The 15,862-nt window shown below is 38.9% G+C and overlaps 3 protein-coding genes and 1 pseudogene across 3 annotated transcripts; 2 read left to right on the top strand and 2 right to left on the bottom strand.

The window, feature by feature from the left end:
• Nucleotides 1–3,221: 3,221 nt before the first annotated feature.
• Nucleotides 3,222–4,925, bottom strand: LOC140037172 (7-deoxyloganetic acid glucosyltransferase-like; annotated as a pseudogene).
• Nucleotides 4,926–6,805: 1,880 nt separating this feature from the next.
• On the bottom strand, nucleotides 6,806–9,370 carry LOC140036579 (7-deoxyloganetic acid glucosyl transferase-like). Its single transcript, XM_072078465.1, has 2 exons — nucleotides 8,367–9,370; nucleotides 6,806–8,175 (listed from the first exon to the last, which is right to left on the bottom strand). The coding sequence occupies exons 1-2, from the start codon at nucleotides 8,887–8,889 to the stop codon at nucleotides 7,241–7,243; spliced, it is 1,458 nt and encodes a 485-aa protein (XP_071934566.1). The 5' UTR covers nucleotides 8,890–9,370; the 3' UTR covers nucleotides 6,806–7,240.
• Nucleotides 9,371–10,584: 1,214 nt separating this feature from the next.
• LOC140036578 (17.4 kDa class I heat shock protein-like) lies at nucleotides 10,585–11,423 on the top strand. Its single transcript, XM_072078464.1, has one exon. It carries the CDS (start codon nucleotides 10,698–10,700, stop codon nucleotides 11,178–11,180), a length of 483 nt encoding a protein of 160 aa, XP_071934565.1. The 5' UTR covers nucleotides 10,585–10,697; the 3' UTR covers nucleotides 11,181–11,423.
• Nucleotides 11,424–12,563: 1,140 nt separating this feature from the next.
• On the top strand, nucleotides 12,564–13,457 carry LOC113730421 (18.2 kDa class I heat shock protein). Its single transcript, XM_027255084.2, has one exon. It carries the CDS (start codon nucleotides 12,786–12,788, stop codon nucleotides 13,257–13,259), a length of 474 nt encoding a protein of 157 aa, XP_027110885.2. The 5' UTR covers nucleotides 12,564–12,785; the 3' UTR covers nucleotides 13,260–13,457.
• Nucleotides 13,458–15,862: the final 2,405 nt, after the last annotated feature.

Here is a 15,862-nt window from a genome sequence, read left to right as displayed (position 1 = left end):
TAAGGACAATAATTATCAATTTAACTTGTTATTAGTTGTAATTTTTAGTAAACATACAAGTGAATTTTTAAAGCATAAATAATATTTGTGCTCTTAAATAGTCCTCCCACGTTCCACCCTTCTTCACATGATAAAGTATTAGAGTGAAGTGCCATAAGCTATTTTTGGATTGCAAATATCACTTATCCTTTTAAAATTTGATGGGTTAGAGCTTTCAGACAATGTTTTGAAAATCGGACACTTGTCGGTTTGATCGGTTGAACTGCGAATCAGCCATACCTTCGATTCGATTCAATTAAAAAACTAAAGAATTAATTGAATCGATCAAGAATCTGTTGAACCGATAAAAATCGGGAGGTTTAATCAGTTTTTATTAAGTTTCTATTTTCTAAAATATGTATTGTAGTTTTATTCAAAATTCGTAATACTAAAATGAATAAAAAATTATTAAATCTTTGAACCGGATTCGAATCGGTTGAACCGAAAGATTTTCCGGTTGGCTCTCTAGTTTGGGTTTAAAAACATTGCTTTTAGGTTAAACCACTATCTTTTCTTTTTTTTTTTTTCCTAAGACAGATTAAACTGTCATGTTAGTACAACTTATTGTAGTATACTTCTTTTTCCCTTTTATTCATGTGGGTAGCATATGTCTGACTGAATGTTGATCTTGAAGATTAAATTGAGAAAAATCATCTCTTTCAGCTTTTTCTGTCAAGGCATGTGTTTTCTTTTGCTTTTCTAGAAGTCAATGGTAATTTCATCCGCCAACGCACACCCAAAAAAAAAAAAAAGAACCCACAAAATAAAATCGTTAATGATACTAGGTATTTTCTGTTCCCATGCGTAAAAGGTATTACCACGAAAATCCCAAAAATGAAACATGTTTCACAGTGATTCTTGTTTCATATGAAAACGGACGGAAACTATTTTTTACTTTGACTTCAATCTTCAGTTTTGTCTTTCATTTTCGTTCTAGATGTCAATAGCTCACTTCAGTCACGAAACACAGACAGCCGATTTGGTCAGCAACAGGATAAAGGATAGCAGATTCGGTAGATTTGGTCGTGTTTCCGTTTTGCAAAAAACTATAATAGGGTTCATTACATGACAGATGACACCATCGAGAAGATTTGGCACAAAGTCACAAATTAGCCAGCTGCAATTTACCAAAAGACCTAAATTGAAACAGAATTTCCAGGTGGAAGAAAATTTAATTAGACAAAGTCATGCACTACTCAGATTATTAAGACATAAAAGTGGAGACATATGTAGTTTTTTCTTTAAAAAGGAAAAAATAAAAAAAGAGGAACAGTACTATATAAAATAAAAAGAGACAAAGTTATAGTTTAGGAATCAAAAACCTCTTTTGACATTTTTTATGATATTACTTAGCATCTTAGAAATTTCAAAAACATCACTGGCCTTCATTGTAAGTGAAATGTGACCAAAAATCACTTTTTACAGGCCACGAATTGGCTAAATTAACCACTCCTATAACAAATTTTCACTCAAACTATTTTGGATGCAAAATAGCCATTTTGCGCCATATCTCAATATAGGGCGCGGTTCTAACAAGGCTAACGCAATGCATTACAAGGCATTCTTCTTTTCAGGTATCTATAATGCTCTTCTTCTCTGGAACAATAGGAAGAGCTTCAGCCGAAAGAATGAAATCTCTTTCATCTAGTTGTGGTTTCTTGCAAGGAGTAAAATTTGCCATATTGGATTGCTTTGCATCATTTTAGGTTGATTTTTTTTTTTTTTTTTGGTGGGTGAAACTAAATCGTCTTTCGAGGAAAATAAACCGATGGTGAATGCCAATGAAGCTACTGCCTGACACTGAAATTTGATGAAACTCAACTGTATTTTGCTGTTAATGTCAATTATTCTTAATCAAATGTGGACAATAGAACTCTGCTAAATATGTACTTCGTTATTGCAACGATCTTCTAGCTATTGCTATGGTCTTCTACATGACTTCTACTTCTTCCTTTGTTATTACACTTACATGCCTACACTTGCATGCTATATATCTAAGCTTGTATTAATCTGAAACAAAATTTATAATTGGGGTAACAAAAGGGCAATGATGGAATAAAATTTTCAATCTCTTTCATTGAAAATCTTGAGGAAATAATAAAAGAGGAGAGGTGAAAAATTAAAATTGTTTAAAAAAGAAACATATAGAAAAACGCTTTTTAAAAAATAAAGAAAGAAAGAAATAGATAGAAAACTGTTTCATATAAACACTGCGCGATGTATCCGGAAATCTCAGGGATCACTTCAAGAAGGAATATTTTGATTCAATTCATTTACTTTACTTATTTATCATTCAAAAGTTGCTTGGCGTACGAATCGGGGAAAGATCAATTTTTTTTTCAATTAATTTGAATGTATCTAGAGAGCTTTTTTCTTGCTTTATTAAATAATTACGTTGAATTTTTCCAGAGAATTGATCACGATACAAGAATAGAACGATAGATTGATGTGATGGTGGATTCCTTGGAGTTTCAACCACTGGAAAAATAATTGTTTTGCGATTGCCGTCCATATAGTTAAGGGCCTTAAGGCGATGCACGCATCTCATTTAACACCCACCAAAACCCCCCCAAAAAAAGAAAAAAGAAAAGATACAATGCATGAAATTATTTTTCTACCATCGATCTTTGTGGCCTATGGTTTTTAATCAGTGAATTGGTCTTGGGATCTCAATTCCCTTGTCAGCCTCTTTTAATTTCTGCAGTCTACACCAGTTAAAGCATTATCTTACACATCAAGGAATATGGCTGCTTTTTCTAAATATGCATCACTGTTAGATGGATTTGGGGCAGGGACGGTCATCAGTATGACCGTCCCTGCACGGTTAAAAATTTGTGCGGCTGAAAATTGGCCCTCAAAATTTTGTGCGGTTGAAATAACACCATGTAACTCGAAATCCGCGCCAAGTGTGGGGCCCACCACTATCTGTTGTGAAAATACATCCTGTGAAAAAAAAGTTACGCGCAGTTGAACCAATGTTACGCGCAGTTGAAATGAGCTAAAATTGGCACCTGCAACCGTCCCTGCCCCGAGTCCCTGTTAGATATCCATGATCTTTGTGTGTTCTTTTGGATAAGCATCCTTCTTGTCTCTCCAGTGTTTTGCTTTTGGATAAAATCTCCGATGACTGACATGTATGGTGCTTGCAACTAGCTCAAATGTACAGTATATACTATATGGTGCTTTGTTTTACAAAATTATAATACTCAGACAAAAGAAATTCTACGCCTGGCTAAGGAATTGAAACAGAATATAAACAGGCACAGCATCGCATATATTCTATTCTAGATAAACAGCCTAAAAACCAATTGGTTGAATGCAGGTCGGTACTTGTTGGCAAGCGCCTAATCGATTAGAATGAAAAATACCCTCTTGTTTACGACCATACGATTCATTACACAATCTTGCTAACCAGTAGCGTGCACCATCCTCTTAAAGATGTCAACTCAAGAGTGGATTTTGCAACTTAGTTTAAAGATGACATACTCATAGGCTAGCTTTCGAAATGTTTTTATTTTTGTCCCATATTCATCTTCTCGAAGCATAGGAAATAAAGAAGAAGAAACTCCAGACTCGTCCAAGTCCACCTTCATAGGCTGAATCTCTGTATTATTTGCAAAACGGTTAGGCGCAAGCATTATCATAATAATGATCCATCTCTGCAGTAACTTGTTCAAGATTGGCTTGTTTCGTGTCAAACTTTAGTCCTGACATCATATTTCAGCAATGCTAAAAATAGTTTATGCCTTCAACTGCATCAATCTGATGTCCTCAATCAGATTGCCCAAGTCATCGTCTGAAGATCCGCCTTCGCTCATACCTTCGCTCATACTTGATTTGGCCATTTTTGCCATTTCATTTGCTGTTAGCAAGAATTCATCCTTTCTCAACTCCATAACATCTCGGACCATCTTCTCAACAATGATCCGATCACACGTATCTTTCACGTCCAATCCAAGTTTCCAAACCTCTGATAGATACCTACTGTTAACTTGTTAGTCAACAAAGTACGGCCACCCTATCATTTGGAACTCCCTCCACAACACTCTCCAGCGTTGTTGAGTTCCAACCGCTGTGAGTCAAAAACCCACCAATTCCAGCATGGCCCAAAAACCTCTTCCTGAGGAGCCCAACCCACAATATAACTTCTTTCCTTGGTTGCTTTAACCAATTCCTCAGGAATCTCATCCCCCTCTACTACTGATACAGCTATAGACCCCGGTATCTGAATCCACAAGAACCTCGCCCCACTGTTGACTAAATTATACCGAGTCTCCATCAGCTGATCCTTGGTCATGGTCGCAAGACTTCCTATGCTGACATGAATCACAGACTTGAACGGTTATTTGATGTAAAAACAACCAGGGGACCAAAGGTTAACATCTCCCTGAAAATTGGCTGGCTCACAACTTTCAAAGACTCCAGTAACTTAAAAATTTGATCACCCGTACGAGGACTATCTTCGGGAAGGCCATCCGGGATTGTATGAAACCTGAAATTGGGATAACGCTCGAACCGTGATTCAACATCCCTGCAACTTCTCAGTCGGTCCTGGCTGTGGTCAGTGTTGACGAAGGTAACATGCAAGTCACCAAGGCACAACAGTTCAGCTAGCTTGAGCGTACAATTCACAGGACCCTGAAGTGGTAAAGGGAATAGTAGTGCATGGGGAGTGGAGAATTGTATCTGGTGATCCATCTCTACGCTTCGTTGTTTTCTGGCCCTGTGAAGTTGGTGATAATAGTGTCCTCGGCTTAGTTGGCTTCAGTTGGTACGATATCTAGTTGCCACTTGCCATCAATTGGATATAAACAGTGGGAAATGTACAAGCAGAATTCTTAGTTTAACTGATGCTTTTTACTAGTAGACGAAAATTAATTTATGTGATAAGGTGAGATTAGAGTAAGAGATGGATGAGATTAGGTGGGTAATAGGCAAATTGACTTAGTCGATGCAGATGGAACATCTTGCGTTCGATAGACATGAAAAGATCTTCTAATTAGTGTTGTTACCGTTGTATTGGATTTAGTACTGGAGCAATAGGTTGGTGAGTCGCTGATCTCATTTGGTACCTCTACCATATCTCCATAAACAAATCCTTGCACAGAACGGGAGAGGCAGAGGTGGACAAATCTCTCTTTCCAGTTCTTGTGTCCTTGTATTTTCATTGTGAAATAACGTTAGGGATGGAAGCTTTGTCTAAAATATCATAATGTGCGATCCAACATTTAATGGTGAGGAAGAACACTTTATTTTGTCGACTTTCTTGTCAATAGGATACAGATATCTACTCGTATAAAGTAACAATTATGTCAAAATCCTTCTTGTTACATGAAACAAACGTAATTAAGTACTGGTTCTTTGACAAAAGATTTTGAAAAGCAATCTCCAGCAGCTCTGTCTCGTTCACAAATTGGTAGTCCATCAACTACCAACATGGCACCGAGCGAGGTACACGATGGTTGCTCCTTGGACATGATAGGCGGAGATGCAAATAATTGATATTTGATAGCAATATCACCTGTCCAAAAATTGGACAATGGTTTACAATTAATTGAAGATCTGTTCTTCTTGTTGCGTTTTTGGGCCATTAATTGTGCAAAATATTACTCCAATAACAAAATGGCTTAGATGGAACCAGCTAGCTGTTTGGTTGGGAATACAAATAAGTATAATTTAATAGGCTATAAATATAGCTTAATCACTATCAAAGTCTATACCAGCCAAGTTGGTGAGAGTGATCCAATTATTGAATTTGATACCAAAAAGGAAATAGAAAAGGCAGCTATCATGCCAAACTCCACCTATCATTGAAGTTCCCCTCTTTTTCTTCCTTCCCTTCCTGTTCTTTTTTCCTCCCTTTTCTCCACTCTCTTCACCAATCCTATTTACTTTCTCTTTCTCTTTTCACTTTCCCCTTCTTCCATAGTAGCAAATTGTGACAGTGCTGGTGGATTCGTGGTTGGTGACTGTGGTAGCTTGCATGAAGCTCTTTATTTTCCATTCCTTTGTGATTTTGACAACACTCTTTTGTAAATATAAAATCATTAAAATCGTAGAAGAGTTTTGACAAGGACACAACGCAGTTTGCAAGCAAAAATTAACAAGTAAATTTGGGGTCTTCGATAACATTTTTATTTTTCAGCAACTTTTTTTCTCATAAAATTTATTGCTTATATCATAAACACGTTTTATTATCATCTTTTCATTTTTTTCAATTACCTTTTTTTTTAATTTCATTTACATCCCATCATAAAAAATTGTTTTAATACAATTATTTCGCAATACGGTCTTGATTTGGTTGGAGGAGCAGCGGAGCTGCCATGCTTGGTAGTGGTGTTTGAGGGTTGAAGCAAAGGATGGGAGACAGAAAAAGGTCAAAAAAAAAAAAAAAAAAAAGAAAGATGATGAAACACAATGAATTACAATATAGACGTTTCGCGGATATTATCCATGCAGTGAGTCAATTATCCAGCCTAAAAATCCCTCTGCATTTAATTATTTATCATCTTTTACGACAATTGAACCTAAACATGGATGGCTGTGGCAAGTTGGGTGTAATGGTACACTTTAGATCTCAACTAAGGACATCATCGATCCAAATGTTGGAGTAGAAGTCTATGTAAAGGTTTGTTTAGCAAAATAAATCTTCCTCCAACAAGACGGATGGATACTCACAAATTTAGGACCCAGTGTGATTTTAACCCTTTCCTCCAAAATTCAGAGGGGAAATAAAGAAGGGGAAAAGGAAGACACGAGGTCCACGTAATCAATTATATGGTCAAAGTGATTGACAATAAAATTTGATTGAAATCACTGATACAGACAAATTGGCCGGCATTTTCCCCCTTAGAACTAAATAACAGAGAGAATGAAGACATGCGCCAACTAAACGCTACGACGCATCATTAACAAGTGCCTTAGATCTTCTTTGCGCAGCGTCACATTGACTAGCAACAAGGAATGAAATATCTTCGTTTCTCCTCAACATAACATCAAGTTGCATACTCAACCCCCAAAACTGAAAACTCTAGTCCTAAAATCTCTAATCTCTTAATGGCAAGAACGAAATTATCAATCTCCAATATAAACCATAAGGCAGTTTTGGTTTAGAATACCACAATTATTGGTGACAACATTTTAATTTTCGGGAAAATAAGAAGAAATTAAACAAGAAAAACACATCAAAGCCATGTCCTTTTCATATAATAGTAGATTTAATAAACTCAACGAGGCTGTCCAAGTTATCATACGAAGTACCACCTTGAGTAACAGCCTTTCTTGCCAATTTTGCCATGGCATCTGCCCTTCTCAAGAATTCATCCTTCCTCACGTGCATGAGTTCTGCCACCATTTTCTGGATGATGACTCTGTCGCATGTATCTTTCATGTCCAATCCAATCTTCCAAATTTCACTCACGAACCTGCTATTGATCGTTTGGTCGGCAAAATATGGCCAACATAACATTGGCACGCCGGCCGCCATACTCTCCAGAGTCGAATTCCAACCACCATGGGTCAAAAATCCTCCAACAGAAGGATGATTCAGGACTTCTAGCTGCGGGGCCCAACCCACCATATAACCCCTTGCTTTTGTAGCCGTTTCTAGCTCGGCTGGAATCTTACCTCCGCCGGCTTCTCCCATAATGGAATCAGGTCTGACGACCCACAAGAACCTCTGCCCACTATTCACCAGTCCGTACCAAAATTCCAGGAGTTGCTCTCTTCTCACAACCGTAATGCTCCCGAAGCTGACGTAAATTACCGATTTTGGAGGCTGTGAATCAAGCCAGTCCAAGCAGCTCCTGTCTTCTTCCCATAAACTGGCCGAAGAAATTAAAGTTTCAGTCTCTGTTGCTTTTGCTCCCAGCCTGGCCGTTAGGTGGAAATGATTTGGTCCGATTGTGTATAATCTAGGCATGTGTTTACGAATGTGAGATAATATTGGTCCCTCTAAGTCTTCAAATGTGTTCAGTATCACCGCCTGGGCTCGCGGGGTTTGCTGAGTCTCCGTTTTGATTATTTGGAAAGTAGTGTCGTCCAGATCGTTGACACGATAAAAACCAGGCAGGTCCCGACGCCGAAGAATATTTTCCATTCCTGGGACGCTTTTGACTGCCAGGTCCATTCCATGTCCTGCATATTTGGGTGTGCCGTCAACCTCTTGGGTGTGATAATAAGGGGTATACAGACACCAAATTAATTTATGCTAAAACTTGCTGCACCTGATCAATCTGTCAATATAGATATATCAACGACAATAGACTCAATGAATGACACACTTTGATGTAAAAATCGACGCGTGATCAAATTTTGTACTCCACTACCTTTAAGGGGTATTTCTCCAGCTTCAATGACTTGAGGTATACAAAAGCAGGCCCAAAATGAGCAGGCGCTAACGGTGCGAAAATAGATGAGGGCAATTCCGTTCTCTTCAGCAAAATCACCGGCAAAACTCAAGACTCCATCAGCTATGATGCAAGTAACAGGCCTTCGGATACCAGAAGAAGCAAAGCAACTTTTCTCGATCATCATCCGCTTAAATAGCGGCCCTGTCACCATTTTTATAGCCGGCATGATATCCACAAATCCCTTACCTGCTCTGGGGTGGTCATCTGGAAGCCCATCGGATATGGGTTGGAAAGAAAAGCCAGGATAGCGAGCAAAACGCGACGACACGTTAGTGTGCTTGAGGAGGCGATTATGGCAAAAGTCGGAGACAATGTAAGTTACGTCTAATCCAGCGAGACAAAGAAGTTCCGCCAGCCTGAGCATGGAGTTGACATGGCCCTGGATTGGCAAGGGAAATATGAGAACATGAGGTGGTAAGTTTGCTTTTTGGGAACCCATTTGCAACTTCAGTTTCTCTTAGCACAGATGATCCTAGTCGTTGAACGGTTAAACAACTCATACTCAGATGATTTTGATCATAAAACGATCGAAGTCAACCCTCCTCGATTATGCTAATAAAATACTAGGAGATCTCATTGGTCGGTTGGTGGATCAGAGGCCTCTCGAGAGGTGTGATGTCATGAAGTCTCTTATCAGTAAGTTATTGCCATTAACAACTACGTCCTGCTTTTCCAATTTATTTATTTATTTTTTGGGAAGAAACTATCAACCAGTCATCCCCGGTGGTTTCTCATTTCTGGGCATAAGAGTTGATACTGTCGAAATTTAACACTAATACATGTTGATTTTAACCGCCGCTATACAATATTCAAAGTAACAACTACGTCCAGTTTTTGCAGCTTCAAGTCGTGGCAGTAGTTGCTCACAATAACTAGTCCTCTCCTCTTTTAGGAGCCTCAGTACACTAGGATCTGAAAGGATACTTCAGGCAGGGATAATTGTTTTGATTTTACTACTAAATAAGTGGATGCACGATGCTTCACAGCTTAGGATCTTGTGCACTCATGACTTACAATTACCAAATTCCAAGAATGAGTGCGTGTAGACATGAATTCTTCAAGTTTTCTAAGACAAAATGTAGTTTGAGCTGGTGAATTTCCGTGATCAATTTTCTTCAAGGACACATAAACTGAACAAAATTAAATGACATTTGTAGTTTTATTGGACTGAGATTAAAAAGGTTCTTTTTGACTTCCCCACTTCCAACTCTCCGCCGTATGGTCTTGTTTCAGAATCAATGACTCAAGTTGGCGTTACATGGAAGGATACATATAGCGAAAAAAGCAGCTTGTTTTTTCCCCCCGAAGAAATAGTAATATACAGCCGCCTGCTTCAACTAGCTATTTGTCATGCAGGGAGGGGTGCGTTGATTGTCGCATGATTTGTAGCTGCATATGGAGCATTTTTTATAGTTAATTGGCTTGATTCATTCTCTCCAGAAATTTGAACATTTGAGTTAAAACCCGTCCTAATACCAAAATTTTGTACCCCCGTGTCTGTGTTGTGATTTTGCATGCTCACCGCCAGTCACCAAATTTGAGCTAATAGTTTTCTGTGGCTCGTTACTCACCCAATGAAACGGCAGTTTGAGGGAGTTCAATGTTATTTTTCCCGTCTGCAAAGTCAACAAGGGAAGACGACTTCGGCAGATTACCAAAGTTTACTACAGATAGATAGATAATATGACTTTATCTTTTCTTAAGGTTGTTGAGAGCGAATATTAGTCATTGCTAAATTACTCAATATCTCTAGCTATATGTATATATATATATATATAGAGAGAGAGAGAGAGAGAGAGAGAGAGAGAGTTAATATGGGGCATTTCACCTTATGTCGGGCTTATGTTGCTTCCATCGACAATCCAGTGGGCCTCTTCTAATTAAGTGGTCGCCGCTCGACAATAAACCATAAGCCCAAAAATTTTTGAGATACACAATCAACAGATATCTCCGGAGACACGTGGATCGTTCGAGTGGACACCGTTCTGGTGGAGTGTGAAACCAAAATCTCGAAGCTCGTGGAAGTTTGTGGAAAGTGCCAAGACTTTTTCCATTTTTTTGGTGCGATAAGAATATTCTGGACAATACCGGATATATATAACCGTCATCATCTGCCCCTTGTATATATAGCTCTTCTTCGTGCCTTCCACCCTCAGACAGAATTAGTCATTGCCTTAGAGAATTCCGTAAATCCACTCAAGTCCTCAAACCAAATAGTCCAGAGCACAAATCTCTTGCAAAATTCTGATGGCTTTGGTTCCGAGCATCTTCGGCGGCCGGCGAAGCAATATCTTCGATCCTTTCTCTCTCGACAAATGGGATCCGTTTGAGGGCTTTCCGTTCTCGAGGACTCTAGCCAACTTCCCCAGCGGCACTGATCGTGAAACGGCTGTTTTTACTAACGCCAGGGTTGACTGGAGGGAGACCCCAGAAGCCCACATCGTTCAGGCTGATCTTCCTGGGCTTAAGAAAGAGGAGGTCAAAGTCGAGGTGGAAGATGGTAGAATCCTGAAGATCAGCGGAGAGAGGAGCAGGGAGCAGGAGGAGAAGACTGACACTTGGCATCGTGTGGAAAGGAGCAGCGGCAAGTTTATCCGAAGCTTCAGGATGCCGGAGAATGCAAAGACAGAGGAAATTAAGGCGAGCATGGAGAATGGCGTGCTGACCGTTACTGTGCCTAAAGTGGAGGAGAAGAAGCCTGAAGTTAAGGCCATCAACATTTCTGGTTAAAAACTTTGATGCATATGTACATCGGCATGGCACCGTGAGTTGTTTTCATGTGGATACTACTGTATCTTTTATCATAAGAAAAAATCCTGCTTTGTTGGGACTCTTGGGAGAGAGAGGGGGGGTGGGGTTTGTAGAATCAGCTTGGAGAAGTAATGTACATTCGTGTGCTCTGCCCTGTAATGTTAATTTGCTTTTGTTATTATATGGCTCTTAATATACTCCAATCATTTTCTCTGACCTAAATCTGTTGCCGCAATTAATTAGACGCTCTCTACCTATATACATTCATCACTTTTATTGGCGGCTGCCCAGGGACATGTTTTTAGTCTTTTCCAGAGATATGGAAGTACTGCTGCAATTGGAACTTCTGGAAAAGTAAATGTAGCTTATTATAGGATGCGTTTTAAAAAGAGAAATTAATAACTAAATATTCTTTAATAATACAAGAAAAAGGACAAAGCAAAACATGAAAATTAATTCACAAAACGAAAATCAGATAAACGTGAACTAAATTTAACAAATGAATTTTAACCCTCTATACAAATTAACACAAAAAAATTTAAGATACAAATTTAGAGTGAGAGCAATTCACAAATTAATAATCATCAAAAGATTTTCTAAATCACAAAATTAAAATAAGTGTAACTGTTGGAATAATTAATAATTATGAATTAAAATATAAAAGAATTGTAAAGAAAAATTTAGACTTGAAAAAGGTGAAGCTTCGTGAAGAATGGATATTTGAAACGAGTTGAACCAATTTGGGAATGAATGGATAGTTGCTTTGCTTGATTTTTAGATCGTTGGTTTAGGTGCTGGCTTTTGATTATTACCTCAACAAGCATGTATAAATAGAATGATTGAATTTCCTTTTATTTGTCAATTGTTTCCAATTTGTATAGTATTTTCCTTACCTTTACTAATGTATGTATATGCGCTAAATGCATTGAAGTTATAACAATAATATTTTAATATAAGGAAACTAGGACGAGTTATTATAGGATGCGTTTTCAAAAGAGAAATTAAAGAAGACAAATATGTTAAACTTGTTGGAGGAGAAATTAAAGATTTTCAATTGTTTGACTTAATATACAAATTCACTTCTTTATTTGACAGGTGTACCATATATGAGAAAAAAATATACATCAGAAAAGGGGAAAAAAATGTACCGGTTTAAAAAGTTCAAAATGTGTGTCACCATTTTTTGTTTCTGGTTTTTTTTTTCCCAAGAATTTTGCTTGCATGATTTCGTTGCTTCAAATTCTAAAAAGTCTCGATAAACCCAGAAAGTCCATAACAAAACAGCCCAAGAATACACTGGGCCTCAATTCCCAAAATTTAGAATTTGGAGATGTCCAGAGTTCTCCAGACGCTAAAAGGGATGATTGTAGAAAGTTCGTAGAAAAAGCAAACGACAAGAAACTTCAGGAAAACTCCAGACGTCTGGTCTCCGGCTCTCCCCTCCCCTCCTCTAAACTATAAATGCCAAGCTTCCTCCCCTGTTTTGTCATCGCAGAATATTCATCCCGACTCAGCACAATTCAGTTATCTTGAAAACCTATTCGTCGTCAAATCTCCCATTATCTCGGAAAAAACAAAAAAAGAATGTCGCTCGTACCAAGCATCTTCGGCGGCCGACGAAGCAACGTTTTCGACCCATTTTCTCTTGACATTTGGGATTCCTTTCCTTTCTCAGACGCCAGTCTGGCCAACGTCCCAAATACGGCAAGGGAGACATCAGCATTTGCAAGCGCCCGCATAGATTGGAAAGAGGCCCCAGAAGCCCATGTCTTCAAAGCCGATCTTCCAGGGCTGAAGAAAGAGGAAGTGAAGGTGGAAGTTGAAGACGGGCGGGTGTTGCAGATTAGCGGAGAGAGGAGCCGCGAGCAAGAGGAGAAGAACGACAAGTGGCATAGGATAGAGAGGAGCAGCGGCAAGTTCCTGCGCAGGTTCAGGCTGCCAGAGAATGCCAAGTTGGATCAGGTGAAGGCTGGTATGGAGAATGGCGTGCTCACCATCACTGTACCGAAAGAGCAAGTGAAGAAGCCTGGGGTTAAGGCCATTGAGATCTCCGGTTAAATAGTTTCGGGTTCTGAGCCTTGTGGAGGACAGGGTAATTTTGTGTGAAATGTTTCTTTAATGTTGGAAAACATTTGGACAGTGAAAAAAAAAAGATTAAAAAGTGTAAATTGGTTGAGGTGCTTGTATGAACATCTATCTGTTTGCTGCTGTCGTGATTATAATTTGTGTCTGAGAAGTGAACAGACTTTTGTTTTGTTCTGCAATCTATCCCTTTTTTTTTTTTTTTGGGTTTAATTCTAGTCTTCTAGCCATTTCAACCTAATGTTTAGTTGCTCTATTTGCTGAATATCTTATCCTCAATTTAAATTTTCAACTAATGTAAAAATTTGTTTTATTCGATGTTTCGTTAGGTTCCTTTTGATACTGTACTTTAGATGGGTCATAATTGACAGTAACTGGTAAATTGATAGTAAAAATTTTGGGCTTAGTGGTTGTTGCGTGTATTTTTCACCCGCTTAATTTGGCCATTTGTGGGATATCGTGGAAGCGAAGAAGCCTGAGGTTAAGGCCATTGAGATCTCTGGCTAAATGCTTTTAGGTGGCTAAGCCTAGTGGAAGTTTGTCTTTGTCTTGAAATGGTTGAGATGTCTCGGTCTGCCTGCATGACTGTGGTTGCTGTATGGATGATGATGAATTTTGTTTAATGAGTCGCAAGTGAGTAGGCTTTGGTTTGTTTTGAAATGAAGCATCGATAAATACTCAATTCTTGCCACCGTCTTCTAATGAGTAAGCTAAATGAACTCAACTTGGAATGGATTCTACCTGCAGCCAAAAGAATGGAGTGATTGTGATGCTGAATTAGGAATTTAAAGGAGGAGGTTCTTGACATTTTAAACCTTCTTCTCAAGATCTGCAAGTGTTTGTAGCAGCGATTGATTTCAGAATTTTCACAACACAGAAACAATTGACAGGATGAATTACGGCTTCCTCCTAGCCAAGACGTTGTCATCGTAGATTGCGTGAATTGCTTTCCTCCGTAAACAATCAATTCGAGAGTCAGACTGAACACTCAAGCCCATATTTTCTCTATTATCCAACGGTAATTTGATGCTCTGTTCTCGGCGAGTTCATTTAGCTGCCAGCCAATTGGCTAATCTCTTTCACCTGCTTCTTTAGAGCATGAATGACGGTATTATAGCAGAATAAATCAATTGTAGGTGAAAGAAATTCAGGGCGCCGTAAGTACATTTGCTGATTACCCCGCCATCAATCATTCTGTTTCTTCTTCACATCCCGTCTTGTCAATCAATAGCAGGGTAGAGATGCAAATACACTCTTCCCTCTTTTACGCCAACTCCAAATTTTTCTCGTAGAAAGTCTTGCTACCAGAATATGCTGTCAAAACTATCGTAAACAGTTTTGTCAATGGCCACACAATTTTTATTCATCTTTCGGCCGGTATAAATCCAAAGTCCAAAACCCAACATCAAAATCAAAATTTAAAAAAAAAAATAATAATCAATTATTAACAAATTAGACGATCCAATTTGCTAGCTAGTTAAGTCTCTCTCTATGAGAGTTTTTTTCTCTCTGTCTAGAGAGAGGAAATCCCCCTTGGTGGGTGCTCACACTTTTCAGACTTTTCTTCACGAAATTCAAAACCGGATCCATCAGTGTTGGCGCCAAGCAACAACCTTCCTTTAATGGAAACTTACCAGAATCCTCTAGGAATGGAAACTTACCAGATTCATCCATTGGCTCTTGAATAGGCGTTGGTTTTCTAGTGTTCGGAGCTTTCTTCATCTTTGTTATTCTGATTGTTTTGTTCCTTTCTTTGCAATATGGGATAGTGTTTCTTTATGCCTGTTCCTTCGGTCTGATTTTATTTTTCTTCTCTGTTGTTTGCTTCTTTTTCTGTTTGTGCTTTTCTACTCTTGCTGTCTTTTTAGGCTCGGCTGGTATTCGGATTCTGTCGAGGGTGTGGAAAAGGGCTTTGTCTGATTTCGGTCTGTTCGGGCCGGGAAGTCTCCTGGAATTGGCAGGGTGGAGTCAGTGGGGAAGCTATGGAGAATATTGAAGAGGTTTTAAGGAAGTTTAAATTGTCAGAGGAAGAAAGGGAAGGAGTTCGATTGGATGAGGAGGAGGTGGCTAAAGGTTCTCTGGAGTGTAAACAGAGCTTGATTGGTAAGGTGTGGGGGGAGAAATTGGCTAATATTGGGGGGATTAGGAGTTTTGTTACCAACATGTGGCCTCAGGTGAAGCTGCCAAAGGTGGTTGAGATCGGCCGAAATCTGTTCCAGTTCATTTTTGACTGTGAAAAGGATATAGAGATGGTGCTAGGTAGGAGGCCATGGATTTTTGATGGCCAACCTTTAATTTTGTTGCGATGGGTGGCTGGTCTAGAGGAGGATGAAAAAGCTCTGAGTAGAACCTTCATTTGGGTTCAGATCTGGAACTTACCATTGCATTGGGTAACGAAGGAGGTTGGTAGGAAGATAGGGAGTATTTTCTCAGGAGTGGAAGAGGTGATTATACCGCAGAGTGGAGGGAAGGATGGCAAGCATATGAAAATTTTGGTGGAGATGGATTTGTCTAGTCCTATTCCTAGGGGAATAATGGTTAACAGTAGTGGTGGTAAGAGATGGATAGAATTTAAATAC

This window comes from Coffea arabica, chromosome 2e (genome assembly GCF_036785885.1).
Source record: "Coffea arabica cultivar ET-39 chromosome 2e, Coffea Arabica ET-39 HiFi, whole genome shotgun sequence".
Classification (NCBI taxonomy): domain Eukaryota; kingdom Viridiplantae; phylum Streptophyta; class Magnoliopsida; order Gentianales; family Rubiaceae; genus Coffea; species Coffea arabica.
The sequence above is the reverse complement of the archived record's forward strand: the minus strand, read 5'-3'. Positions and strand labels throughout refer to the sequence as shown.

Excerpts from the sequence above, each read along its gene's own strand:
- LOC140036579 (XM_072078465.1), bottom strand. The coding sequence starts at position 8,889 with ATGGGTTCCCAAAAAGCAAACTTACCACCTCATGTTCTCATATTTCCC. Across the intron at positions 8,176-8,366 it reads TGGAGAAATACCCCTTAAAG|GACATGGAATGGACCTGGCA; the intron begins GTAGTGGAGTAC and ends CCAAATATGCAG.
- LOC140036578 (XM_072078464.1), top strand. The coding sequence starts at position 10,698 with ATGGCTTTGGTTCCGAGCATCTTCGGCGGCCGGCGAAGCAATATCTTC.
- LOC113730421 (XM_027255084.2), top strand. The coding sequence starts at position 12,786 with ATGTCGCTCGTACCAAGCATCTTCGGCGGCCGACGAAGCAACGTTTTC.